The sequence below is a fragment of the Hyaena hyaena genome, unplaced genomic scaffold (assembly GCF_003009895.1).
Source record: "Hyaena hyaena isolate Hyena2069 unplaced genomic scaffold, ASM300989v1 scaffold_38, whole genome shotgun sequence".
In the NCBI taxonomy this organism is placed as follows: domain Eukaryota; kingdom Metazoa; phylum Chordata; class Mammalia; order Carnivora; family Hyaenidae; genus Hyaena; species Hyaena hyaena.
The window spans coordinates 1,653,947-1,679,329 of record NW_024080670.1 but is presented as its reverse complement, the minus strand read 5'-3'; the positions used below and the strand labels follow the sequence as shown (position 1 = coordinate 1,679,329).

General features: G+C 55.5%; 1 protein-coding gene across 2 annotated transcripts; it reads left to right on the top strand.

The window, feature by feature from the left end:
- Positions 1-1,844: 1,844 nt before the first annotated feature.
- On the top strand, positions 1,845-25,145 carry AIF1L (allograft inflammatory factor 1 like). Of its 2 annotated transcripts, XM_039229621.1 has the most exons (6): positions 1,847-1,995; positions 2,143-2,204; positions 13,121-13,187; positions 15,626-15,667; positions 18,866-19,028; positions 22,289-25,145. In XM_039229621.1, exons 1-6 carry the CDS (start codon positions 1,965-1,967, stop codon positions 22,374-22,376), a joined length of 453 nt encoding a protein of 150 aa, XP_039085552.1. In that variant the 5' UTR covers positions 1,847-1,964; the 3' UTR covers positions 22,377-25,145. The 2 variants fall into 2 exon arrangements, with proteins under 2 accessions (XP_039085553.1, XP_039085552.1); XM_039229622.1 differs by lacking the exon at positions 15,626-15,667 and having other exon boundaries at positions 1,845-1,995.
- Positions 25,146-25,383: the final 238 nt, after the last annotated feature.

The following is a 25,383-nucleotide window of genomic DNA, read 5'->3' as shown; positions in this document are numbered from 1 at the left end:
GCGATGCAGCCCAGTGGCTGAGCACTGGAAGGTGGGATGGCCTCTGCCCCGCAGAGCGGCTAATGGGGCCAACCGCCACAACTAGCCAGGGCAACGGGCCATCCGAGCCTGGACTGGGAAGTGTGTTACGAGGGCCCCATTCTAGGTCAGCTCCCTTGTCTGGCCTCCAGATGGAACATCTCCCATCTGCCAGGGCTTGTAGCTCCTAAGCCCTTCTCCCCTGCACGCCTTTACTATCTGCTCAGAACACCCTAAAAGTCATAAAAGTTTTAACAGTGCCTGCCCAGTGAGAGCCGCTCGTCTCCTCCATTCTGCAGATCAGGACTCTGAGGCTCGAACAAGCAGAGTACCTTGCCCAAGGTCACACGGCTTGGCTAGAGCCAAACCCTACTGGTAAATGGGCATCAAAGAATACCCTCGGAGAAGCAGGTGCTCACCGTGCTGGGGAAATGGGGTCCTGGACTGCTGCTGCCCTTGGCATTAGCCCACCTTGGGACATCCCATTCTGTCCAGCCCCCTTCCTTGGGACATCCTGGCCGCTCGCTCCCCTAGGGGCAAACACAGAAGAAAAGATGGCCAGCCGGTCCCAGGATCCCAATCCTAGGGGCCAAGACATAGAAGGCAAGTCTGTGAGAAAGGAGATTTGCCACATCCGTTCCCCAGGGACATACTCTTTTTGTGTGTGTGTTTGAGGGTGTGTGTGTATGGGGGGTATCACTGGTGACCAAATGTGCTGTCTGCCCAGGACAGTCCCCGTTTGTGCCTGTGGCTGCCAGCATAATTATTAGGAGGGCCACCGTTCACTCTCAGAAATGTCCTGATTTGGACACGAGACCTCGTTAGTGCCCTGTTACTAATCCCTGTGTCCTGCACCCTGAGCCCCGCCCTTCCAGGAGTCAGAAGTTATATTTACCATCCCAGTGGACTTCCAGGCTTTAGCTTCCTGACTTTTCTGTAAAATGGGAACACCAAGTGCCATTTCATAGAGTTTTGAGAATTAAATGACATAAATATATCCTGCACTGATCTGGCAACGTGCATGGTGCACAGTGAGTGCTCAGGAAATAAGATTTCAGGGGCGCCTGGGTGGCTCAGTCGCTTGAGCCATGGGGTCTTGACTTTGGCTCAGGTCATGATCCCAGGGAGCAGGCGTGGAATCCAGCCGAGCCTTGGGCCGCACTGAGTGATGAGCCTGCTTTGGATTCTCTCTCCTTCTCTCTCTTTCTCCCCCTGCCCCCTTGCCCCCCTTACACGTTTCTCTTTCAAGTAAAATATATTTTTTTAAAGAAATAGATTTTATTAACAAAACATGAGACCATTCTCATTTGATTTAAGATGTCACTGATGTCCGACTGGCGTTTTGTCATTATGCATTTTTCCAAACAGGAAAAAAAAAAAACCCCGAAAGTTTTCATACTTTTGTTTCAAGAGTTAAAAATAAAAGACCGGGGATGCAGAGGGCCGCGGTAACTTAGCAGCTCCGGCTGGTGGACGCTGGCTCCCTGCCGCCGGGACGGCATTTGATCCTTAAGGCCACCCCCCAAGCGCGTACGGAGATGGTCCCCAAGTTTTTTTCCGGGGAAACCGCGGCCCGGGGCGGGGGGACTGGGGTGGGGGGGATTTGTCGAGGTCCCGGGAGGCGCAGGCCGGGAGGCGCTCACGGGCGGCCCCGCGCTGTGCATTTTCCGCGTCCTCCAGCAGAGGGGCGGGCGGCGGGCGCGGCGCCCCGCATAATAGCCGCTTTGATGCCGGCGGCCGGGCGGGAGGGGGGCGGGCGGGAGGACCCGGGGCGGGGGGAGGCGGAGGGCGGGAGGGGTGTGTCCGGCCGCGCGCGCCATCCCTCCGCCCCTCGGTGCGGCCGCCACACGCCGCCGGAGTCCGGACCAGGCGCCAGTCCCGTCGCGGTCGTGCCCCTCGCCGCGGCCGCCCAGCCCGGAGCCGGCGGGAGGAGCCCCGTGCTCGCCATGTCGGTCGCGCTCAGCAACAGGTTCCAAGGTAGGCGCCGCGCGCTCCCCGCGCCGTCCCGCGCCCCTGCCCCGCCCCCGGCGCGGGGTCCCCTGCCCGCCACCTGCGCGCGCGGGGTGGGCCGCGCGGGGCCCGGGGGGACCCACGCTTCCCGGGCCGCCTCTTTGTCTCCTGCAGGAGGGAAGGCGTTCGGCTTGCTCAAAGCCCGGCAGGAGAGGAGGCTGGCCGAGATCAACCGGGTAAGCGCGCGCCGCCCGGCCGGCTTGCGAGTTTCCCCCGAGCGTCCCCCACCCCCCCGCCCCGGGTCCCGCCTCCGTCCGCGAGGCTGTGCTCGGCGCGACATCACCCCCGTCTCTTCTGCCTTGGGGCTTCCGCAGTTTCTTCCCTCGGCCCCTGCCCCTGTGCCTCTGCCTCCAGGTAGGTCCCCCCTCCTCTCCCTCCTCCTCCCCACCGGGCTCCCGCGGCTCGGGTTGCAAGTCGTTACTCTTAGAGGAGGCAGGGCCCGCCCAGGAGCTCCGGGGCCGCCGGGGCCGGGGCTCCCCGGAAGCCCGCCTGGGACCAGCTGCAAGGATTGGGCGCAGGGAGGGACCCCCTCGACGTGTCCCAGCTCAGAGAGGCGAGGTGACTGCCCCGAGATGGCACAGCAAGTCCAGAGTCCAGCCCCCCGCAACCGCTGTGAGATCCAGGGGGTCCACGCTGCAGGCCAGTGCTCCGTTCCCCCCACCCCGAAAGTGCCCACCCCTCCCCCACCCCACAGCTCTTTCTCACTCCAACTTCTAGGGACGGTTCTCTGAGAGACTTGATGCTTTTCTTGTCGGACCTAGTGGATCTCTATAAAGAAATCCTTCCTGCTGTGGCTGGGCACACAATGGGGGCTCCATAAACGTTTGCCGAATGAGCACGTACATTCTAGAAGATAACGAAAAGTGTCAGGGCCTGCCTGGATTGGCCAGAGCTCAAGGGCAGCACACTAGCTTTGAGGTTGCGTGAGACCTGGGCTCAGGCCTGGCCTCCATCACGGACTGGGTCTGGGGCCTTCAGCAAGGACTCCCAGCGCGGGGTGGGGGTCACCATGGGGACTCACTGAGGCAAGCATGTAGTGGGCATGGTCCAGCACCTGGCAGGAGGGAAGGCTTCCGTGGATGGTGCTAGAATTCTTTCCTGAGGCCGTCTCCCAGAGTCACTCCTAACAGGCTCCCTGAAACAAGGCTAGGCATTCCGCCTGCTGGCTCCCTCGGTGGCTGGGCACCCAAGGTCCAAGCCCTGCTCCGAGTCCCAGAATGGGAAGCGGGTGAGTGTCCTCAGGCTCCAGGCTGTGCGGAGGTGGGTCTAGGGGCTGCTCCTTGGCAGTAGTATTTCCTCTCGATGTGGCTTGCAGTCTTGATTTCCTCCTTGATTTTTTTTTTTTTAGCATCTGGAACTAGGCAGCCTATCTGATTTCACCCCACTGGCTATAGGGATCCCATGCAGGGCTCTGGGGACCCAGGGTCCCTCCAAGTAAACTCTGGGCTCCTCTTTGCCTTCGTTGCCCTGCCTCTTGGTGCCATCTTGAGCACAGCTGAAAGGGAGACTGGACATCTGGCTGGGGCTCTCAGGGGTCCAAGCTGCTGGGCCGCCTTCCAGTTTAGTCTGCAGCCAGCCCGCCCTTGGCCTTGGCTGCTCTTGCCCTCTGGACAGGAGCCTGGAACCCTGACCTCATACAGCCCCCTGGGCCACTCGGCCGGGCGGGTTCCGAGCTGGCTGTGTCCACCCACAGCCAGCAGAACCCTGAGCCGGAGACAACTGGAGATGGGGGGGGGGATGTCAGACAAACCAGAGGCACTGAGAATGTGTGGGACTTTCTGTGCCAGTCCCACCCTTGGGGGTGCAAATCAGGGTGGGGGGTGAGCTGCCGGGTTGTTTGGGGATGTGGGCTGGCTTGGCTCAGAAGGTAGAAGGGCTGTGGCTCTCAGGGGCCGATCTGGACAGTGCTGAGACCAGGGAAGGTGAGCAAGGAGGGTGCGTATATAACCACTTTGGGACCCCTAGGCCCAGAGAGGGCAGGCGACTGGCTAACGCCACACAGAAGCAGAGCTAGCTTCCTTTACCTGCCCAGATGTGTCGTGTGAACCCAGGCTGCTGCTGGATCAAACCAGAGACGGGACTCCAGGACCAAACCAGAAGTCTGAGCTGCTTCCCGCTGAGGGTGGTCAAGGCGGCCCCACCAGTGTGGAGTTATGAGTGGAGGTGAAGGGGTGAGCAGAGTGCTCTCTGGCTCTATGACCTTGGGCAAGCCACATGAGATAATGGTAGTTCATTGTGATTTTTCAGGGAGATAATCTATGTAAAGCACATGAGAGAGCTGGCTGTTGTCCTGATTATTATCATCGGTTTGTTTGGTGTGGAAAGATGCACGGAGTAGAACCCAGGGGCAAGGTCTGAGACATGCAGCAGCCCCTGCTGGCTGCCCAGCTTGGGCCAGATCCTTTCATCTGGCGGAACCTGAGTCTTCCCTGCCTGGAATTCAGGGAGCAGTGATCCCTGCTCTGTTCCGAGTCCCTAGGACAGTCAGTGGAGATGAGCAGACAGACAGAAGCTCTTTGCAGACTCTAAGGGAGTCGCTCCGCTTTGAGGGTCTGAGTCTGCTTCACCCATGACCGTGACCGCAGCAGAAGTTCCCTCGGGTGGGCAGATTCTAGAGGGAATCTTGGCAGTTCAGACTGCCTTTCTTTGGGGTGTAGCTTCACCGCCCCCATTGGAGCAGTGAATGGGGGGGCCGGCCCGAGCAGTTTCCTAGAGGCCCTGCGGAAGCAGGGACGCATGCAGGATGGGGCTTCAGGACTCCCTCGCTGCATGTGTTTGAATACCCTGCGGCCGCTGCCTGGGGCAGAGCCCAGCCTGCCTGGCAGCTCTGGGGGCTTCTCTGGGCCAACCTCCCAGTTCCCTCTGGGAGGCTCTGGGGCCTTCCCCCCACCCCCGCACCCCTCCAGGCTGGGCCAACTTCCAGGGGGTAGCAGGGTATCTCGGTCGTAGCTATTGCTGTTACAAGGGTCAGGAATAAAAACTAGGAGACTTGGTGGGCCTGGAGGGCCTGGATAGCTGCCTGGAAATGCACTTTTTCTTTTGGTTCCGCTCTAGTTTTCTTGATCATTTTCTGAGCACTTGGAGTGTGCCAGGCAGGGTTCGGGAGCTCTTCAGGCATGATCTCCTGGCACACTCACTCTAATCCCATGAGTGTCTGTTCCCATTTTACAGAAAACAAGACTGAGGGTGGGGGTGGGGGCACTGAGTAAACTGCCCGGGTTTAAACAGCATAGACTGAAGCCAGCCTGCTTGTCTCTGCCACGCGTGTGCGTGAGTGCGCGTGCTTGTGGGTGCATTCTCCGCACTACTGGAGCGGGCAGGACCCGTGAGCGCCTCCTACCCCCCACCCCCCACATAGCTGACATTCCCTGCGCCTCGGAGGCATGGCAGGTGACCCCGGGCCAGCCAGGCCTGGCCTTATATGGCAACAGGACAGATTCTCTCCAGTTTCCCACAGGGACAGAGAGAAGCGACGGGGCCGGATGGGTGCCCCTCAGAGTGCCCCTTTCCTTGCGACCGAGCAGGAGCGTGGAGGGCAGCGAGGGCTGCATCTTGAATTGGCCAGAGGCCAGGATCTTTAACCAAATGACTTGGGTTGCACCTTTGCTCCTTGCCCAGTGCTGGACATACAGCATCTCCGGGAGTCTAACGGGTTGAGTGCTTGATTAGACAGATGTGCGGCCGGAATCTATAAACATCTCCGTGGCACAGGGATTACTCAGGCTCACGCTTTAGAGATGAGGAAACAGAGGCTCAGCCAGGTGAAGTCACCTGCCTGAGGTCACCTGGCCAGGAAGTGGCCGAGCTGGGATTCTGACTCCGGATGGCACCCGCGGCCAGCCTGGGACCCTGTCCGCCAGGTGGCCATGGCCTCTCTATAACACAGCCTCTCCTGCTTGAGCGATAGGGATCTCTGGCTACTGGCCCACCTTCCCCAGCCCTCCTGGGTCGACTGAAGGGCACTCAGCCTTTCCTGTAGCATTTGGGGGCCTAATGGTTATTTCAAACCCACGCGCCTCTGTGCTAGGAAGAACTGGACACCGCAGGCTGGGTGTCTGTGCCCGGGGGTCATATATCCCCAGCAAGAGGGGACCTCTGAGGCCTGACCCAGGCACCACACAGGTGTGTCTCTTTTCCTGTGTATGGGCAGCGCCACCTTGTCCGTGCCCAGGTGAATGTGCCCAGCTGGCATCACTGGGCACCCGTCTCTCTTGCTCTTCTTAATATATTATAAGGGAGATGGTGATAAGCTGCCACGTGAGCCTCTGAGGATTCGGTGTCCCCGCGGGCATGGCTGGTCTTGACCTCGGTGTGGCCGTGTCACAGGAAGCCGGGGATAGAATTTCGGCAGGGTCACTGCATCTGTGAAGTCGGTGGGGTGCTTTTCTTCAGCTGCCCCGTCTGCTGGCAAGGGTGCAGCATGGAGATGCGGCCCCGGCGCTGCTGAGGGGAACGCGAGCGTGCTGTCTTTGCGTGTGTCCGGCCTCCTGCTGTGCACCAGGCACCCAGGCACCCGGCCGGCCTCACCCTGGCCCCGGGCCTGGCCCTTTAAGAGCCCATGGGTTGCGTCAGAGGCATCTCGGCCGTGGCCCGGTATGCTGCTGCCCGTCCTTGGGGGTTTTGCCCAGGATTTCAACCACCAGCTCCTTGGATGGCCTCCCAGATGGTGATATCAGCCCGCCCCAAAATTCTGCTGCAGCTAATACATAAAGACAAGCGTGGAGGGCCAGGAGCAAGCGTCCGGAAGCAGGTGCTAGAGGTACCAGCCCAGAAAGAGAGTTAAGTAGGGGGTGGGGGCGGGGCAGACAGGTGGCAGGGATCTGGAAGCCCGGACGCAGCGGGGGTGGCGGTGGGGGGGCTGCCAGCCTCTGCTGATTTTGGATATGTTCCCTTCCGGGCATGAGTACGCACGTGGGGGTCCCAGGGATGGGTGGTAGGTTCCGGTGCGCATCTGAGGTTGTAGACGCCCGGGAGAGGCAGCAGTGAGCAGGTGTGGCTGCGGGCGCTGTCCCCTGGGGCCAAGGCAGGAGCACACTGTCCCGTGGGGATGGCCCATCCCTGCCGGTCAGCTGGGTGTCCAGGGACAAATACGGATGGCCAGGGGGTCAAGGCTTGCCAGGAGGACTCGGTGGCACAATGTGGGACAGAGAGCCGTGGGTAGGTCTCTGCTCTTCCCCTTCTCACACCTCATCTCTTGGTGTGGCCCGAATTTGGGTGACCCAAACACATACTAGCTGCTAACACACAGGTAGGGGCCGGGCTCTTCCTACGCAGTTAGCTCATTTATCCTTACGCCAACCCAATGGGGAGGTTCTATCATTCTGATTGCATTTTACAGGTGAGGTAACTGAGGCCCAGAGTGGTAAAGCACGTTGCCCAGCTCCCCAGAGCTAGGAAGGGCTGGAGCTGGGATTTGAACCCGGGCAACCTGATTCAACCTCCCTTCCTGTGACTTCTGCCCTGCACACCCTGCTTCTAGGGGAGTTCATGGGGGTCCCCCCGGCCGTTGTGGCTTGAGGCAAGAACTTTGCCTTCTGGGGCCTCGGTTTCCCCAGCTGTTGAACACAGAGAACCATCTGGATAATCCGAGGAGTCCCTTCCAGGTTCTGGGCCCGCGTGGACATTTTAACAACCCTGCCACCTTCCTGGGTCTTGCCCGTGGACACTGGCTGGAGGAGGGACTGGCTCGCAGCTTCCTGTTTTTGACCCCAGGCTCCTGCCTACTTGCAGCTTCAGAGTCTTTGCAAGGGACTGACCAGGCCACCGTTTCGTTCCAAGTCACTCTCGGAGCCCAGGGTCCCCCTGCATCCCTGGAGGGCCTGACAGCCCTTTGTGCAGCTGGAAAAACTTGTCGTTTGGGACGGTGGGTGGGAGCGGGAGAGGGGAACGGGGGTGGAGCGATGCATCCACCCCCCCCACTTCCTCCTCCCCCTTGGGGGCTATAGAATGGTTCCCTGGCCTCTGGAATAACTTCTTCCACGGCTGCCCAAGAGGAAAGGTAACTCTCCGTATTGACTTTCTTTGCCCAGAAACCTGTGGCCAGGACGCCCTCTCCTTGTTTGGGGCAGGGAGGGAGCTGGGCTAGTGAAGGGAGGTCAACAGACTTTGCTTGAATGGTTAAAACTCTGTCACCTTGAGCAAGTCGAGCAACCTCCCTGGGCCTTAGTTATCCGATCTATCCAATGGGAATATCCAGAAAAGGGAAAGAGAAACCAACCATAACCGGCCCAAGTCGGTGGGGAGGGGGTTTGCCTCCTCGTCTATTTAATAGCCGATTGTCTGGATGATGAGCTGTGGGGGTTAGAAGTGGATTGTACGGATATAAATATTGGAAGATCACAATAATAAATAGCTAACGTTCATTTAGTAATTACTAAATGGTAATTTAGGTGCCAGGCACTGTAGAAGCACTTTACATGTATTTGCTTATATATTGCAACCCCCGGAACAAGCCTATGAGACCGTCTTATCCTTCCTACAGATGAAGAAACCGCGGCACAAATGAAGTAGTTTTCACACAGCTACTAAGCGATTCGATCCCAGGCATTCCGGCTCCAGCTTGCCCTCTGTTTCTTCTTTCGCTTTTGTGCTCAACATCTGCGGTGGCTTCTGTGTCTTTCTCCTCTGCCTGGGGACTCAGAGTCAGGGTAGTGGTGGTCGGGGGTGGGGGGTGGGGAGGCGGGGTGGGCGCGGGCCTGGAGTGTGGACACACAGGGTGCCTGATACAAAGGGAGGGTGCCTGGAGGTGGGGAGGCTGTGGGCTGCGCCTGACCGGGAACTAAGAATCCAAAGCTTGGCGCTGGGGTGGAAGCTGGAAGACCCACCAATGGGACTCCTTTTTCTGCTGCCCACCTGCGTCCTCTCCTGGCGCCCTGCCGAGGGCATGGTCCTCGCAGCTGCCCCAGGCAGAGGCTGCCCGCCCACGCGTGAACGGGTCAGCTGCCTGCCCCAGCCCTGGCCACTCTGTGGCTCGAAGCACTTGTCATTTCTGGCTCTAAAGAAACACGGAGTTCCAATCTCTGAGCCCCTCCAGCCTCTATCACTCACACACACGCATTCGCAAGCTGCTCTGCCAAGCGGAGAAAGTGATTCTGGGCTGAATGCCAAGCTTCTCCATTCATTCAACAGATGTTTCCTAAGCACCTACTATATGCCGGGCACTGCTGGGTGCTAGGCATCTGTGGGGCGTGAGACGGTAAAGACGTCCTCCAGGGACCTCTGGCCAAAGGCTCACCCCCTCCCGGCCTCTTTCCAGCACCCACTTCCTTGGGTTGCTTCGATTCCTCAGCTCTGCAGAGAAAGAGCCCAGACAGTCCCCACTGCGGACTTTAATCCCGGATCAGGCACTTGCCGGCTGTGCTGCTTTGAGCAAGTTATTTATCCTCGCGGGGTCTCCATTCATTCACTCAGCCCGCAAATATTTATTGAGCACCTATTACGTGACACTTACATCGTAGCAGGAGGAGACAGACACGGGTTAACGCCCTTCATAGGCGTTACCTTGTAAAGTGTGTTAGGTGGCGGTTCATCCGGGGGGATAAGAGGAGATGCACGGGAAGATAAAAGTGGGTTGAGCGTGGAGGCTGGGGACCACGGTGGACAGGATGCATGGGATTTGCTTCCTTGGGAAGGTGAAAGTTGTGAGGGAGAGAGCCGTGCGGATGTGGGCGGATGAGAGCTGCAGGCAGTGGCGCAGCTAGAGCAAAGGTCCTGAGGTGGGAGCAAGCCTGGCATGGGGGAGGCACTCGCTCTAACAGTTGGGGGGGGGAAATAGGGGGAGAACACCATTGGACAGTGTGTCGCGGGGTCATAAACACCAAGGAGAAAACCGGCTCCATCAGGACCAAGACAATAATCTGGACGCCCAGAGCAGCTGCACCTGCCAGCTCAGGGTCAGGCCTCGTGAACGTGAATTGCTGCCAGCTTGTCCTGGGTTCGTCTGCGTGTGCTTTGTCTCCAAGACCAGGGCCCATGTCCGACCCCTTGAGCCCAATTTGCCTGGATCCCTAGAGGGGGTTGGTACACGTTACGGACAGGCTCTGGCTGGTGCAGGATTTCGGGTCCACCAGAATGTGGGAGCTGGGAGAGCCCCCAGGTCTCTCGCCAGGGGCTCCCAGATGTTGGGCGTTGCCCGTGCCCTTGTGCTTCCCCGCGAAGGTTTTCCAGTTCCTGAAACAGTGAAGTGGAGGGATCACAGGGGCAAGGCTGTGAATCGACCGGAGGCTAAATGGGTTCCGTTTTAAAATTCCGCGATTATGAACTTCCTACTTTTACGAGATGTCCTTTCCTGAACTCATGGCCACAGTCAGTGGGGATTGTTTAAGGTCTCTACTTGGTAAAATAAAACCTTGGCCGCTCTGTATTAGCACCTCCCCTTATATTTAACTTTTTTGGGGGGAATGTTTTCTTCTGCATTATCCCCAAGTCTGGGAACCACTGACCTATTTGTCCCTCTGCCGGGCAGATGATAGGACCTGTGGCCCTGGGAGGCGCCTGGTTTGTTCAGGGTCACAGACAAGAGTTAATTGTCCTACTTTTGGGCGGAGAATGGGGCTGGGGAAAAGAGCAGTGGAACGGAGCTAGGAGAGGGAGCCAAGAGGAAGAGAAGTCCTGGGCTAAGCCAGCCAGGAGTGGGGGGGGTGCTCCCAGGCTGCAGGGGACACTTGTAGCTAAGTGGGGACAGGACCGCGCGTGGCACCTGGCACCGAGGTCCGTGTGAAGCCGTGGCCAGTCCACACCATGGGCCCTGGGGTTGCCCTCTGCGAGGCTGCTGGAGGCATGGACCCCAGGGTCCAACAAACTCAGGATCCAAACCAAGCCTGTGCTTCCGAACTGCAGAGACTTTGGACATGACTTTTAACCTCTCTGGCCCTGCTGTTTGCACCTCAGTGAGATCGCACAGTGCCTGCCCAAAGCAGAAATCCCGCCCCAGCCCAGCCTGTCCCGAGTATGTACTAACCCCATCTAGGGATCCCAAATTGAGCTGAAGGGGTAGGACAGCCCCCAGAACCAACGAAGGGGGCCACACTGGCAGGTGGGTACCTCCTCTGTCAAAGGGGCTGAGTTAATGCAGAGGAATTTGACCCCTGGAAGGAGTCATATTCTGCCCGATGCTCGGTCATACCTGTTGCTTCTTGAGCACTGATGTTCAACTCTGGTACTAAGTGCTCACAATGGGTTATCCCTGTTGAGGGACGGATGACCAAGGAGATGGGTACCCTTGTACCCATTTCACAGCTAGTGAGGAGGGGACTGAGATCCAAACCCAGAGTGCTTTATCATCACCCAGGTTCTTCTCATTCACCTATTCTACACTAAACCTCTTGGGGGGTTCACACGACAGACTGGAAAGTCTCATGTCCTAGGAGGTATTTAAGTACAGACTTGGCCATCAGTTAGTGGGACATGGCATCAGGAATTTATAAACAGATCGAGTGATTGATCTAGAAATATTTAACATCATTTTATTTATTTTAAGTTCATTTATTTATGGGGGGGAATGAACAGGGGAGGGACAGAGAGAGAGAGAGGGACAGACAGCAGAGAGCCCGATGCAGGGCTCGAACTCATAAACCGCGAGATCATGACCTGAGCCGAAGTTACGATGCTTAACCAACTGAGCCACCCAGGTGCCCCATTTAACATCATTTTAAACATGAGTTTCCTGTAATTTAATGATAAGGACCCATTTCCTTGGTCTCACCTGGTCTCTCGATGCTTCGAACAGAGCTGTGTACCATGTGGTCCCTTAAATGAGCGGAGGCGCAATGCCCATGTCCAGTCTGCTCAGTAACGAGGAAAGTGAGGTCCAGAGAAGAGAGGGGATTTACAGAGTCTAGTGCTAGGATGGGAGCATGACCCCTGCTTTCCCATCTGAATATGGGCTCTAGGGCTGCCGGAAGATGAGCTAGTCAAGTAAGCTACCTGGCACCGTGCCCGGCCTAACAGGTACTTACTAATTTGTAGTGTTTTTTGTTTTTTTTTAAAGTTTATTATTGAGAGACAGAGAGAGACAGAGCATGAGCAAGCAGGGGGCAGAGAGAGAGGAAGACACAGAATCTGAAGCAAGCTCTAGGCTCCAAGCTGTCAGCACAGAGCCTGACCTGGGGCTTGAACTCACAAACTGCGAGATCATGACCTGAGCTGAAGTCAGACGCTTAACCAGCTGAGCCACCCAGGCGCCTCTGTAGTGTTTTGTTTTAAAGCCAGATGAGTGCCTGTCGTCTGCCCATCTTTAGGTGTTGGGGTTAAGGGTGCAGGCTGTTCATGAGATGAAATTAACTTGAAGCTCTGGCTGTGTGAACCTCAGTTTCTTCATCTGGAAAATGGGAATAATAATAGTAGCTAACTTTTGGGCCCACTGAGAGATCCTAAGAGATCATGCAGGTTGGTGTTTCCTTCTGGAGGCTGATGTTAGTGTCCGCCCCCCACCCCCCCCATGCCTGCCCCTCCCCCACACCTGGTTCTGAAAGGCATCATTTGAGGGGACAGTAGCCATTTTACAGGTGAGGACACAGATGAGAAGGTAAGTGGGCTCCCAAGTCTGGAGCAGAGACTAATATAATAGTTGCTGTCTATTGAGCACTTACTGTATGCCCAGAGTCCTACATACACTCTTCTTGGCTGCTTTTACAAACTGGAGAAGCAGCTATGATAATTCTACCCGTTTGTTAGATAAAGCAGTTGAGGTGCAGAGAGGAATTAATATGCTAGGGTCACATACCTAAGACGTTAATGCTGGAACCAGGCAGCTTGCCTTTGGGGCTCGCAGCTTCGTGGCTCTTGGAGCTGGGGTGCCCTGGGTGGGGAAGGCCCAGGTCCCCACGCTGGTAGTTCAGTGGCTGGCTGAAGGTGTTTAGGGTAGACCCCCTGGCCTCACCCCAGGCTGCTGAGCATACTTCCTGCCCACGGGGTGGGCTGCGGATCTGCCTCTGAGGGTTGACGGGCGGCCTAGACAAACACCAGAGCCTCCTGCCCTGTTTGGCCAAGCTCGGCCACCTGGCGTGGGACCAGCCACCAGGGCGATGGGCCTCCGTGTCGGTGAGTTCTGCCCGTTGACCCCGTGCTCAGCACTGTCCTTTCGCCTTTCAAGGAGTTTCTGTGTGACCAGAAGTACAGCGATGAAGAGAACCTGCCGGAAAAGCTCGCAGCCTTCAAAGGTAAGCTGGGGCTGTCTGCCCCACCCTCCTGAGCGAGCTGGGCTGGCCCCTGGCACATAGGATTCCTCACCCTACAGGGCCAGGAGAGCCCCCGTTTCTTCCAGGGCGCCCCCTTCCCAGAGGGCCGTGAGCCGGGGTGCTTGGCCACGGACACAGGCCCCTCCACCTGTCTCCACGCCGCCCCAGGCCCTGACCCTCGGCCGCGGGCGCAGCCTGGCCCCTCTCCCCCCAGCTGCCGGGCAGGCAGGGCTCAGGCTGGCTCCTGTCCGCCGCTGCCCAGGCCCTGCGCGCTCCCGGGGCCCCAGCACACAATCGGCCCTTTGTGGCAGCCCTTGCCTTTCCCCTCCGCGGGGGAGCGGCTCGGGAGCCCCTGTGCAGAATGGGCGTTTGTGTCGCCACAGTGGGGCAGGGGGCAGAGTTTCTGCCCATTGAATCCCAGCAGCACGGGATGAAAAGAAAACAGGGCCCGGGAGCCCGCGCGGGGAGGGGGCGGCATAAAGGTCCCTCTGTTCCGGGCCCTGGCGCTTGGTTCCCAGCCAGCGGCTGGAAAGGAGAGGAGCCGTGCACATAAGGAGCGGGACAGACCCACCTTTCCTGCCTGGGAGATGCACCCGGTGTGCCGGGAGCCCTGGCCGCTGGAGGCCGCGTTTCCCCCTCCCCCCCGCCCCGCAGGCTTGGCAACGTGGGCGCCCTCCCCGCGCCGGGGCCAAGAGCCCGCCTAGTGCTGCTCAAAGCTGCTCACAGCGTAGCTGTGACAGTGTCACAGTGTCCGTAGGCAGGACACTGATGGCGAAGCATTTGTGGAGCGCTGACCTTGTGGGAAGCCCTTGGAATGCTGTGCTATGAGCCCCCCCAGCTCATCCCAGTTCAGCCAGGAGGTAGGCGGTGCGAGCTTTAATTTACAGATGAAGAAACTCGTGCTCAGAGAGGTGGGCTTGCTTGGGCGGGGGTCGTACAGCTTGCCGAGGCCTGGTCTCCTTCTAAAGCCCCTGCTCTGAACCATCGTGCAACGGGGCTTCTCACGTTAACAAAACGAAGATCTAGAACGAACGCACGCCCATCCCTACCCCGTTCCACTGCTCTGTCCCGCCGCCCGTAAGAGAGCCACGCAAAGGAGGAGCAGTGTGGTGCCTTCTGTCTGGCTACCAGCCAGAGGTGGCTCTGGGAGGAGGGACAGAGGTCTCTTCTCCTTGTCTTCATTGGGCTGTAGGATGGGGTCCATCCGGGCAGACTGGGACCCCAGGAAATTACCTGGGAAGCAAAGGGGCCGTGAAGGTTTCCAAATCATTCGCTCATTTGACCTCTAAATGAGCACCTACTATGTGCCAGACCCCTGTACGCCTGGGGCTGCAACGGGGAACACTCGAGCCCTGGCCAAAGGACAGGCTAGCAAGGGAAGGTGTGGTGAAGAGAAAGGCGGGGCAGAGCACGCAGATGGTGGTAGGGGCTTCGTGGGGGTGGCACTGCCCAACCAGAAAGGCTGGGGGGCCCTGAGGCTGGGAGGAACATTCAGGCAGAGCAGCAGGGGGGGGGGGTGGGGATGGCCCAGAAGCCGCAGGCCCAGTGGGAGTGGAGCAGAGGTGAGGGAGGGAGAGGCGGCCGAGAGGCTGGAGGGCAGGCGCCCATGAAGGTCACGGGGACCTTCCAGGAAGACCTTGGGCTTCTCATGCTGGCTGTTCAGTGCAAAAGAGACCCTGAGGGCCCTGCACTTTTGCGGCGGGGGCGACCTGCCCAGGGACACACACTGCCCTTGTTAGAAGGTACCAAGCTCATTGCTCCAAGTATCCTCCCCTGCTGTTGGAGATTACCGGGACCTCTTGATCAGGGAGGCTTAACTCAAGGTCTGTAGGAGAGGTTTCGGGGAGGGTCTGTGTACCCCCGGACGCTGTTTGTGCCACTTTGGGTCAAGGGTAGGTTCACGGCGTTTCTCTTGGGAGAGCATCAGATTCTCAGTGATGCCCAGCACCCCGCCCCTCAAAAGGTTCAGAACCACAGGGATGCCTTAAATCGGTTGTTCCCACACCTGAGTGCTCATCAGAATCACCCGAGATGCTCTAAAACCGTACTAATTCCCACCCCCTCCCCACCCTTCCCAAACCCACTGGAGCCGTCTCTCGGGCTCTGGGAATCTATTCGAGTCAGTTTGTTGCCGGTATGATTCAGATGCAGCCAGCGCAGGCTGGTGGGGATCCGGGAGGAAGCAGCTGTCCCCCTCAGCAGGGGGTCAGAGTGGCCCCCAGCACCTTCCTCTGTGGCGCCTGTGGGAGAGGGGTGCAGGCAGGGAGAGCACTCTCTCCAGAGACGATGGCTGAGATGACAGGACTCCCATCAAGATCCCGAGTCGGGTGAGGTGGATGGTGTGGGCTCCCTCAGGGGAGTCCCTGGGACCCTCAGGGGGTGACCCTGGCTAATGCCAGCTCTTGCTCTGTGATTTCCAGAGAAGTACATGGAGTTTGACCTGAACAATGAGGGTGAGATTGGTAAGTGGGGCCTCGGGTGTGCTTGGGGAGGAGGCTGTTCGGTGGGTGGAGGGGAGGAGGGTCCAGAGAGCCCCACTGACCCACGTGTGGGGGAGGGGCACACACGGAAGCTTCCCCGTGGGCCAGGCCGACAAGCTGGCCTTAAGCCTGGCTGCCTTCTACCCCAGATCCACTGCCCCCGACTCCTGGCTGCTCTCCCCCGCCCCCCACATCCCTGCTCACGCTTCAGCCTCCTGCGCCAGGTGCTGTGTGGACCCAGGGTAGAGGGTTTCATGGCCATCCGGGGCTGGAGATGTGTAGGCTGTGGACGCCCCGGTCCAGGAGGCTGGCCATTCCTTTGCCCTTGAGTTTGTATACTGTCCTGCATTAGACACCATGCTCTCGTGTGCCTTGCTTCCCGCCCTCCGGCAGATCTTTATTGTATTGTGAGGCCCAGATGTCGGGGGTGACAAACACCTGTCCTGTGGCACTCAAGTTCAAGACCATGTCTTTTAAAAAATTTTTTTTAATGTTTTATTTCTGGGAGAGAGAGAGAGCGTGAACATGGCAGGGTCACAGAGAGGGAGACACAGAATCCAAAACAGGCTGCAGGCTCTGAGCTGTCAGCACAGAGCCTGACACAGGGCTCGAACCCATGAACCGTGAGATCATGACCTGAGCCGAAGTCAGAGGTTTAACCGACTGAGCTGCCCAGGCGCCCCCAAGACCATATCTTGACCTTCACTAGTAGTGCTATGACATAGTCAAGGCCGGCTCAATTTAGCCCCATTTTACAGATGAGGAAATTTTGGCCCAGCAGGGTGACTGACTTGCTTGGGGCATGGGATGGCTAAGTGGCAGGCCCAGGGTGCAGATCCCAGCCTTTGTTTCTCAAACTGGCTTCCTTCCTCCGTTTTGCCCCGAGCTCAGTGCTGCTGCTGCTGCGGCTGGTGTTTCTGCCCCTCCTCTGCCTTGACTCCTTCTCTTTTTATTTATTTATTTATTTATTTTTAAAATTTTTTTTAATGTTTTTTATTTATTTCCAGGAGAGAGAGAGAGACACAGTGTGAGCAGGGAGGGTCAGAGAGAGAGGGAGACACAGACTGAAACAGGCTCCAGGCTCTGAGCTGGCAGTCAGCACAGAGCCTGACGCGGGGCTCGAACCCACGAACCGTGAGATCATGACCTAAGCGAAAGGCGGATGCTTAATCAACTAAGCCACCCAGGCGCCCCAGACTCCTTCTCTTTTTAAAATGTTTTTATCCTTTAATTTTCTTTAGAAAAAAAAAGGTGGGGGGAGGGGTGCCTGGGTGGCTCAGTCAGTTAAGCCTCTGACTCTTGGTTTTGGCTCAGGTCACGATGTCAGGATTTGTGAGATGGAGTCCTGTGTCGGGCTCTACGGTGACAGTGTGGAGCCTGCTTGGGACTCTCTCTTCCTCTCTCTCTGTCCCTCCCCTGATCGTGCTGTCTCTCAAAATAAATAAGTAAACTTAAAACACTCGGAGTTATCAAATGAGTGCATTTTATCATAAAAATTTTAGAAAATTTAGTAGCATAGAAAGACAAAAATAGGTCACTTACAATCCTACCTCCCAGAAATAACTGCTATAAACTTTTTGGTTTATATCCTTCCATCCTTTGTTCTAATCACAAATGCTATTTTGTACCAGTTTAGAATCGCTATTTTGTACCCCTTTTACAATCTCATTTTTTCAAAAAATAATATAGTGTGGGTATTTTGACATATGATTAACTTTTCTTTTGAAATTATAATTAATGGCTGCATAATATTTTCTTGCGGAAAAGGACTATAATTTATTCGGCCAATGCCTTAGTATTGCCCATTTAGACAATTTCTAATTTTAACCACTTTTTTAAAAAGGTCTATTTATTTTTGAGAGAAAGAGGGAGAGAGAGGCCAAGTGAGGGAGGGGCAGAGGGAGAGGGAGACAGAATCGGAAGCAGGCTCCAGGCTCTGAGCTGTCAGCACAGAGCCTGATGTCGGGCTCGAACTCCCAAATCGCGAGATCATGACCTGAGCCAAAGTGGGACACTTAACTGACTGAGCCACCCAGGGGCCCCAAATTTTACCTACTTTTAAAAATCCTGTGAAGAGCATCTTTGTACATAAATTTTTGTCCACATCACCAATTATTTCTTTAGAGTAAACCTCAGGAATTAGACATTCTGGGTCAAAGGCTTTTGAAGCATCTTGCCAAATTGCCTTCCAGAAAGATCTTGCCAGTTCAGAGTCTGGGCAGCCGAATGTGGGAGACCTTTCACTTTTCCCCGCCGACTGCTGCCCAGTGTTCTTTGAAATGCCCTGGACATCCCGGCACCTAGAGGTCTGGCATCCCTCCTGCCTGCCCTGGGGTGAGCTGGCGAACCACTCCCCTGGCCCTAACATTGACCCCCTGCCCCACCTCTCTCCCTCCATCCTTTGCCAACCCATTGTTCACAGAACAATCTGAAGGAAATTGCCTGTGACCTTGGGAGCCGGTTGGTCAGGGCAGCGATTCTGCAGAGGGCAGTGACTTTTTGGTGCCTCCCTTGTTTTTCTTGAATTTTATTCTTTTGTTTGTTTTCCTGCTCTGCAGGATATTTTTGGCATCCTCCCCCTGCCAGGGAGGCGGGACCCTAGGACTTCCGGGTGGGAGTGGCAGGTAGAGAGAAGCTGCCACCGGGCACCCCACGGAGTGACTTTCCATGCCTGGGGTCAAGTCAACCCCCTGACCCCACCGTGCTGGGCAGTGACTTCCCGGGGAGCTGAAGCTCACCCTCACCTTGGAGGGGTCAGCGGACACGACAGAGTAAAGAATAGCGGCTCTGTTACCGAACACCTGCTTTGTGCCGGGTCCTTCTCGCGCATCGTTCTTCCCAATGATCCCCTCAACCCATGAGAGTGGAGTTTCAGAGAGGTTGGGTAGTTTGCCCCAGGTCCCACAGCCAGGAAGAGCAGAGCTGGATTCCAACCCAAGTCTGTCGGACTCTCGAAGTCTGTCCTATTTCCAAAGAGAGCAGGGAGGGTGTGATGGGCTCACTCACCCCAGAGGAGAAAGGCATTGACTGCAGTCCCCAGGGAGGGGCTGTCCTGTGGGGCTTTTCCTGGGCGTGGGGGCGGGAGGGGGCTGGCAGGGGGGGGAGGGGGAGCTTTACCAGCTTCCTCACTTGACCCCACAGCCTGTCCCCACTTAGCAGATCTGCTTTTTCCTCCGGCAGACCTGATGTCTTTAAAGAGGATGATGGAGAAGCTCGGGGTCCCCAAGACCCACCTGGAGATGAAAAAGATGATCTCGGAGGTGACGGGTGGGGTCAGCGACACCATCTCCTACCGTGACTTTGTGAACATGATGTTGGGGAAGAGGTCGGCTGTGCTCAAGCTGTGAGTACCTCCCGCCTCTCCTAGGGCCCCTGAAGGCAAAGTCAGTTGCACGGAGGGGATCCCTTGTGTGATGTACTGGACCAGATTCTCAGTTTCTCTGAACGTGATTTCTTTTGTCTGTCAAATAGTCCCATTAACGTGTACCTTAAAGGTAAAGTTAGCCTGTAGCAGAACTTCCTGTAGAATCAGCATTCAGTAAGTAGCAACTGTGGTGGTGATGGCGATGATAAATCTACTATGAAGCCTTCCGAGCCTTGGTTTCCTCGTTTGTAAAGTGATTCTACTACCCTATGGGATTGTTGAGAGCATAATAGAGTTAACCACCGGCTTCAAAGGGAAGCGGGGTTCAAATCTCGATGCTCGTTACTTGCTCCCGAACTGACCCCGGGGAAATCCCTTTAGATCCCCGAGTCTCGGTTTCTTCCTTTGTAAGAGAGAGGGGATAGTAAGTATCCGGTGGGAAGTACCGTCCTGAGGGCCAATGAGATAACACATCTGATGGCTCCAGCCCAGTACCTGGCTGATGGCAACCACCCAGTACGTGGTAGCCAAAATCACACTCCATAGGTTCTTCCCAGCGCACTGAAATGCTGCAGAGAGATTTCTGGGGAGTCCCTTATAGTGAATGTACAAACGTAAACTATACCTAGCTCATTTGTTACGAAGGGGGAGGTTGAGGCCCAGGGAGGCTGAAGGACTGACTGCTCATGAGCCCACAGGTCAGGGTGCAGAGTTTAAGTGTGGGGTGGGATGTGGCAGGGAAGCCATCAAGGTTAGACCACCATCACATGTGAGGCCAGATGACAGCCACAGGAGGACTGATGTTCTTGGGAAGCAGCACCTAAGATTCCATGCATTTACTGCGTGCCAGGTACTGATCTACCCGGTGACTCCTTAGACTGGTCATTTATTAATTTTGCAAATATTGATTGAGCACCAACTCCATATGAAGAATTATTCTAGGTGCTGGGGACTCATGAATTGCTGGCTCATGGAGCTTACATTCTAATGACAAGAGACAGACAAAAACAAATTCAAAACCCTGAAAAAGCCAAAACACCAGAGTGCAATGGTGTAGTACGGAGAAAAACAGAGTGGATGAGGGGAACAGAGAGGGATGGCGTGGTGGACAGGGAGGATCTCACTGAGAAGGCAGCTTTTGACCAGAGCCCTGAGGGAGGGAGATGCGAAGAGATGAGCCATGTGACGATCTGGGGAAAAGCATTCCAGGCAGAGGAAACAGCAAGTGCAAGGGTCCTGAGGCAGAACCGTGCTTGTGTGCTCAAAGGAAAAAGCTAGTGTATCTGGCCATCAGTGAGTGCAGTGAGTGAAGGAGACGGGCAGAGGCCAGGTGACACGGCCTTGTAGGTCATGGTCCCACTTAGCATTTGGCACTAATGTGGAGGGATGCCTTTGGGTGACTCTGAGCTAGAGGCTGACTTTTTTTTTTAATGTTTATTTATTTATTTCTTGAGAGAGAGAGAGAGAGAAAGAGAATGAGTGGGGGAGGGATAGAGAGAGGGAAAGAGAATCCCAAGCAGGCTCCACACTCAGCACAAAGCTGGGTGCAGGTTTTGATCCCACAACCTCAAGATCACGACCTGAGCCAATATCAAGAGCCAGACGCTTGGGGCGCCTGGGTGGCTCAGTCGGTTAAGCGTCCGACTTCGGCTCAGGTCATGATCTCACGGTTCGTGGGTTCGAGCCCCACGTCGGGCTCTGTGCTGACAGCTTGGAGCCTGGATCTGCTTCGGATTCTGTGTCTCCCTCTCTCTCTGACCCTCCCGCCCTTTCAAAAATAAAATAAACATAAGACATTTTTTAAAAAAGGATTGAGTTTTGATTGGGTTAACTTGGGAGTGTCCTTTAGGCATCCAAGGGGAAGGGTGAAGGAGGGGGGTGGATGTGCAAATCTGGAACTCAGAGGTAAGCTATTGCCCTTTGGATGGGATTTAAAGCCAGGGGACACAAAGAGCCCACCCAAGGAGTGCGTGCAGGTGGAGAGGGGCCCTGATCCTTGAAACTGCTCCAGGATATTGCCACTTTTGGCATCCTTACTTCCAAATGGAAACACTGAGCATCGGTGGGGTTGGGTATCTTTCTTGCGTCCCCAGCTGGGTAGTAATAGGGCTGGGATTCCAATCAGGCTGTTCCCGTCCAGAGGCTACATTCAGAACCCCTACCCTCTCCTTCCTCGATGTTACTAGTTTATTTATTTATTTACTTACTTATTTATTTATTTATTTATTTAAATTTTTGTTGTTGTTGTTTTTTAATGTTTTCTATTTATTTCTAGGAGAGAGAGAGAGAGAGAGACCGCATGAGCAGGGGAGGGTCAGAGAGAGAGGGAGAGCCACAGACTGTGAAACAGGCTCCAGGCTCTGAGCTGGCAGTCAGCACAGAGCCCGACGCGGGGCTCGAACCCACACACTGCGAGATCATGACCCAAGCGAAAGTCGGACGCTTAACCGACTAAGCCACCCAGGCGCCCCTACTATGTTTTTTAATTTAAAAAATTTATTTATTTTGGGGGCGCCTGGGTGGCTTAGTCGGTTAAGCGTCCGACTTTCGCTTGGGTCATGATCTCGCGGTGTGTGGGTTCGAGCCCCGCGTCGGGCTCTGTGCTGACTGCCAGCTCAGAGCCTGGAGCCTGTTTCACAGTCTGTGGCTCTCCCTCTCTCTCTGACCCTCCCCTGCTTACGCGGTCTCTCTCTCCTAGAAATAAATAAAAAAAAAATATTAAAAAAAAAATTTATTTATTTTTGAGAAAGAGAGAGACACAGACAGACAAAGCCATGAGCAGGGGAGGGGCCGAGAGACACACACACACACAGAATCTGAAACAGGATCCAGACTCAGGGCTTGAACTCATGAACCGCGAGATCATGACCTGAGCCAAAATTGGATGCTTAAACGACTGAGCCACTCAGGTGCCCCTCCTAGATGTTATCCCTAAAGGCTTGGGAGGTTTTTTGAAGATCTGAAGGGGTTGTGAGCCGTGCCATGGCCCAGCCTCGCTCTGCCTTCTTCAGGCAGCGTGTTTAGGGGAAGACGCGTGGCTTAGAATACAGAGATCTCTGCACCTCGGTTTTCTCTTCTGTGAAAAGAGGCTAGCAGCCCCTTAGAGAAGGTCCCACTTGAGAATAGATGCAAGGAAAATGGATATTGAGGATCCTGCAGACTTGAGGGCTGGGATGATCTTTCCCTGGATGAGGGAAGGAATCCTAATCCTGTTTGTTTTCTCTCCATCTCCAAACCAGAGTCATGATGTTTGAAGGAAAAGCCAACGAGAGCAGCCCCAAGCCAGCTGGTCCCCCTCCAGAGAGAGACATTGCCAGCCTGCCCTGAGGACCCCCGTCCGGACCTGCCCCCGTCCCCCCCCCCCGCCCCCGATCTTGCCGCCCTTCTTGACTCATTGTGATTTGTCTTCTTTGTTTTGCGTGGTCGTTGTGCGTCTGTTTATTTTTTAATCAGCAGAACCGGTGATCCCTTTGCAAAGCACAACTTATCTGCCTTAAAGGGGCTCTGGGTCGGGGAGTTCTGAGCCTTCGTGCCCTCTCTGTTCTTCCCTCCTTCCCCGTTCCCTGTGCAGAAGGGCTGACGTCAAACCATAACGTGGAGGGGGCAGGGCCAGGGCGGGAAGGCTGTGGTCCTTATGTTTGGAGTTGGCGTAGCCCATCCTTCCAGGGTCTTGGAGCTAAGTCCAGGCTTGCTGGCCTGACCCTGGTGAGGACCACAGCCCACTCTCAGAAGACCCTAGAGTAGGAACAAGGGTTTCTTCAGACAGCTCCGTGGCTCTGAGCTCTTAAGTTGTCTAGGGCGTGGCCACTCAGTGTCCCATCTCCCCAGCTGATCCATCACCGCCTTAGTCCACACTCCTCCTCAGGAAGGTGACAGAAGGGAGAGCAGGAGAGAGGGGCTTGGCAATCTGAGCCCTTCCAGAAGGTTCCAGAAGGAATCCTCAGGCCTTGCCTGCAGCCCTGCCTTTACAGGCAGCTCAGAAGGAAAGTGCAGTCTTTGCTTGTCCTTCTCCTTTGCTGGGGCAGCAGAGGGCTTTGGGGGTAGAAGGGAGGCGAGGGGCCTCAGGAGGGGTGTCAGTTCAGTCTGATGTCACTTTTTGGGGAGGATGCTGAGAGCAGCAGGATGGGAAAAGGAGGAATAGAGTGTGCATGGCGAAAAGTCAGCCCCACTAGAAAGCCAAGAGCTGAGAAATTGAAGGTTGCCTTTCTGATCCCAATCTGCTTGAAACCTGACTGTGTTCTCCTTACCGCCTTACCCACACCATTCATTCATTCATTCACTCATTCATTCATGCCCTCACGTAGTCATTCAACAGATATTTATTGACCACCTATTATAAGCTTTAAGCCTCCCCACTTTGTCCTGACACATGCCTGTCTTCTAATCCACTTCACCATCCCAAAACCTTGAGCTTGGGGATTGGATCGGGGTCCCTTATGATGGACACCCAGGGTTTTAGAGCCCTGATCCGCTCTGTAGGTTAGCCGGAGCAGACCTCTCATTTCACAGGCGAGAAAACTGTGGTGCTCACAGGGATTAAGTGCCTTGCCAAGGGGTTGACCGGGAGACGGAAGTCTGGACTGGAACTCAGGTGTTCAGAGGCTGTGCCCAATGCCTCATCTCTGCTATGGGCTGTCTCACTCAGTGGGGCAAACAAGAGAAGGTGCAGGGAGGGGAAATCTAGGTCAACAATTGAGGAAGGACCTGGGCCAGGACTCACCCTCTCCAGTGCCTCCAGGTCAACAGCAGGGTTTGGGTGAGCGCCAGGCCACTCTGCAGTTCTGCCTTCCCTAGAGCTACTCTGCCAAGCCATTTCTCAGAACTCATGCAGGGAAGTGTCACACTCAGCCCCATCTTGGCTGAGCAGGGACCCCAGCCTCGACCCGATCTGTTCTGGAGTCCCTTATACCACCCACGCAGGACTTAGATGGGTCCATCCATTGAACATCTCTATTAAACACCTGCTATGGGCCAAGAGCTAAGAAACCAGATGTGAAATGGACAGACTCCTAGAATGGACACCTCCCCAGACAACGACCAGTGAGGTGAATGTGAAGAAAGAGGGGACTATTCAGGGACTACACTGCAATCCTGGGCCCAAGACTGAACGAGGGTCTTGGAGAAGTCCCCACCAATCCTTAAGTGGAAATGTCTGGGTGCTGTTGGAGGTGGGAGCCAATGTGGGCTCCCTGCAGCTCCTTAGTGATCCACAGTCAGGGCCCAAGGAGCTGCCCTTGAGCAGCCTGGGGTGGGGGGGAGCAGGTAGGGGATGGGGAAATGCCCGGTTGGGTTAATCCACTGGTCTCAACCAGTTCAGGAGCAAGATTATTTGGCCATGACTGGCTGATCTTCAGCCTAAGGAGCTGCCTCAAATGCACAAGCCTAGTTGAAGTTTAAACCCCAGCAAAACAGTTCTCTCTGCAAATGTAAAATCTCACTCACCAACACCTCCTCTGCCCTCCCACCCCCACCCCCACCCCAGAGATCACTGGATGAACCACTGCCTGTCCCCAACCCTCCCCACTGGCCTCTCTTCTCTGGGACAGGCTGAGACCTTTGAGCAAGATAATACCCATTATAGTCTGTGTAACTGTTCTTGGCTAAAGAGAGGAGAGCAGAAGTAATCAGGCTTACTATTTAGTAGGTTCCACAGTTTACTCGCCTTTAAGGGAGGGAAGCGAGTAGGTGTGTCCCCAGCTTCTGGAAAGGGCAGGAAAGAAAGTTCTCTCATTGGGTGGGGAGCATCCTGGGAAACACCACCAGTTCCAACAAAGTGTTCAAAAGTGGTCCCTGGACAGGGGGTGTGTGTTTGTATTTCAGATTGTGGCTATTGGCTCTAGAACTTACTTTTCTGGCTAAGAGCTCAGCTTCTTAGAACTTCAGCTGTCTTTTTTCTGAAAGACCAAATCTAACTAATGCAACCAGCAACTTGGGGACTGCCAGGTGTGGCTTTGTCCCTGTGACTCAAAAGGAGGAGATTGCCGGGCAAGTTCAGGTGGATGGTGTGTGCGTGTGTGCGTGTGTGCGTGTACGCATGTAAGTGTGTGTGGTGCTGGATGTCATCTCCACGGACTAGAAATAAAACAGATAAACTTATCAATGTCTTGATTTGTGTATTTTGGGGACAGCTGGGCTCAGCAAATTCAGGAGCTAGCTAATATAGTAACAGCTCGAATGGATGTGACCTGTGTGCCCGGCTCTTGTTAAATGCCGAACTTTATTTACTCCTCGCAACAGCTCCACGAGACAAGGTCTGTTATGTTATCCTTGTTTTTAAAATGAGAAGCAGCCTTGGAGAAGATAAACAATCTTGCCGAAAACCAAACAGTAAAGC

Coding starts and splice junctions, on each gene's coding strand:
- AIF1L (XM_039229621.1), top strand. CDS start 1,965: ATGTCGGTCGCGCTCAGCAACAGGTTCCAAG. Junction 2,205..13,120: donor GGCTGGCCGAGATCAACCGG/GTAAGCGCGCGC, acceptor TCGCCTTTCAAG/GAGTTTCTGTGTGACCAGAA. Junction 19,029..22,288: donor AGGTCGGCTGTGCTCAAGCT/GTGAGTACCTCC, acceptor TCTCCAAACCAG/AGTCATGATGTTTGAAGGAA.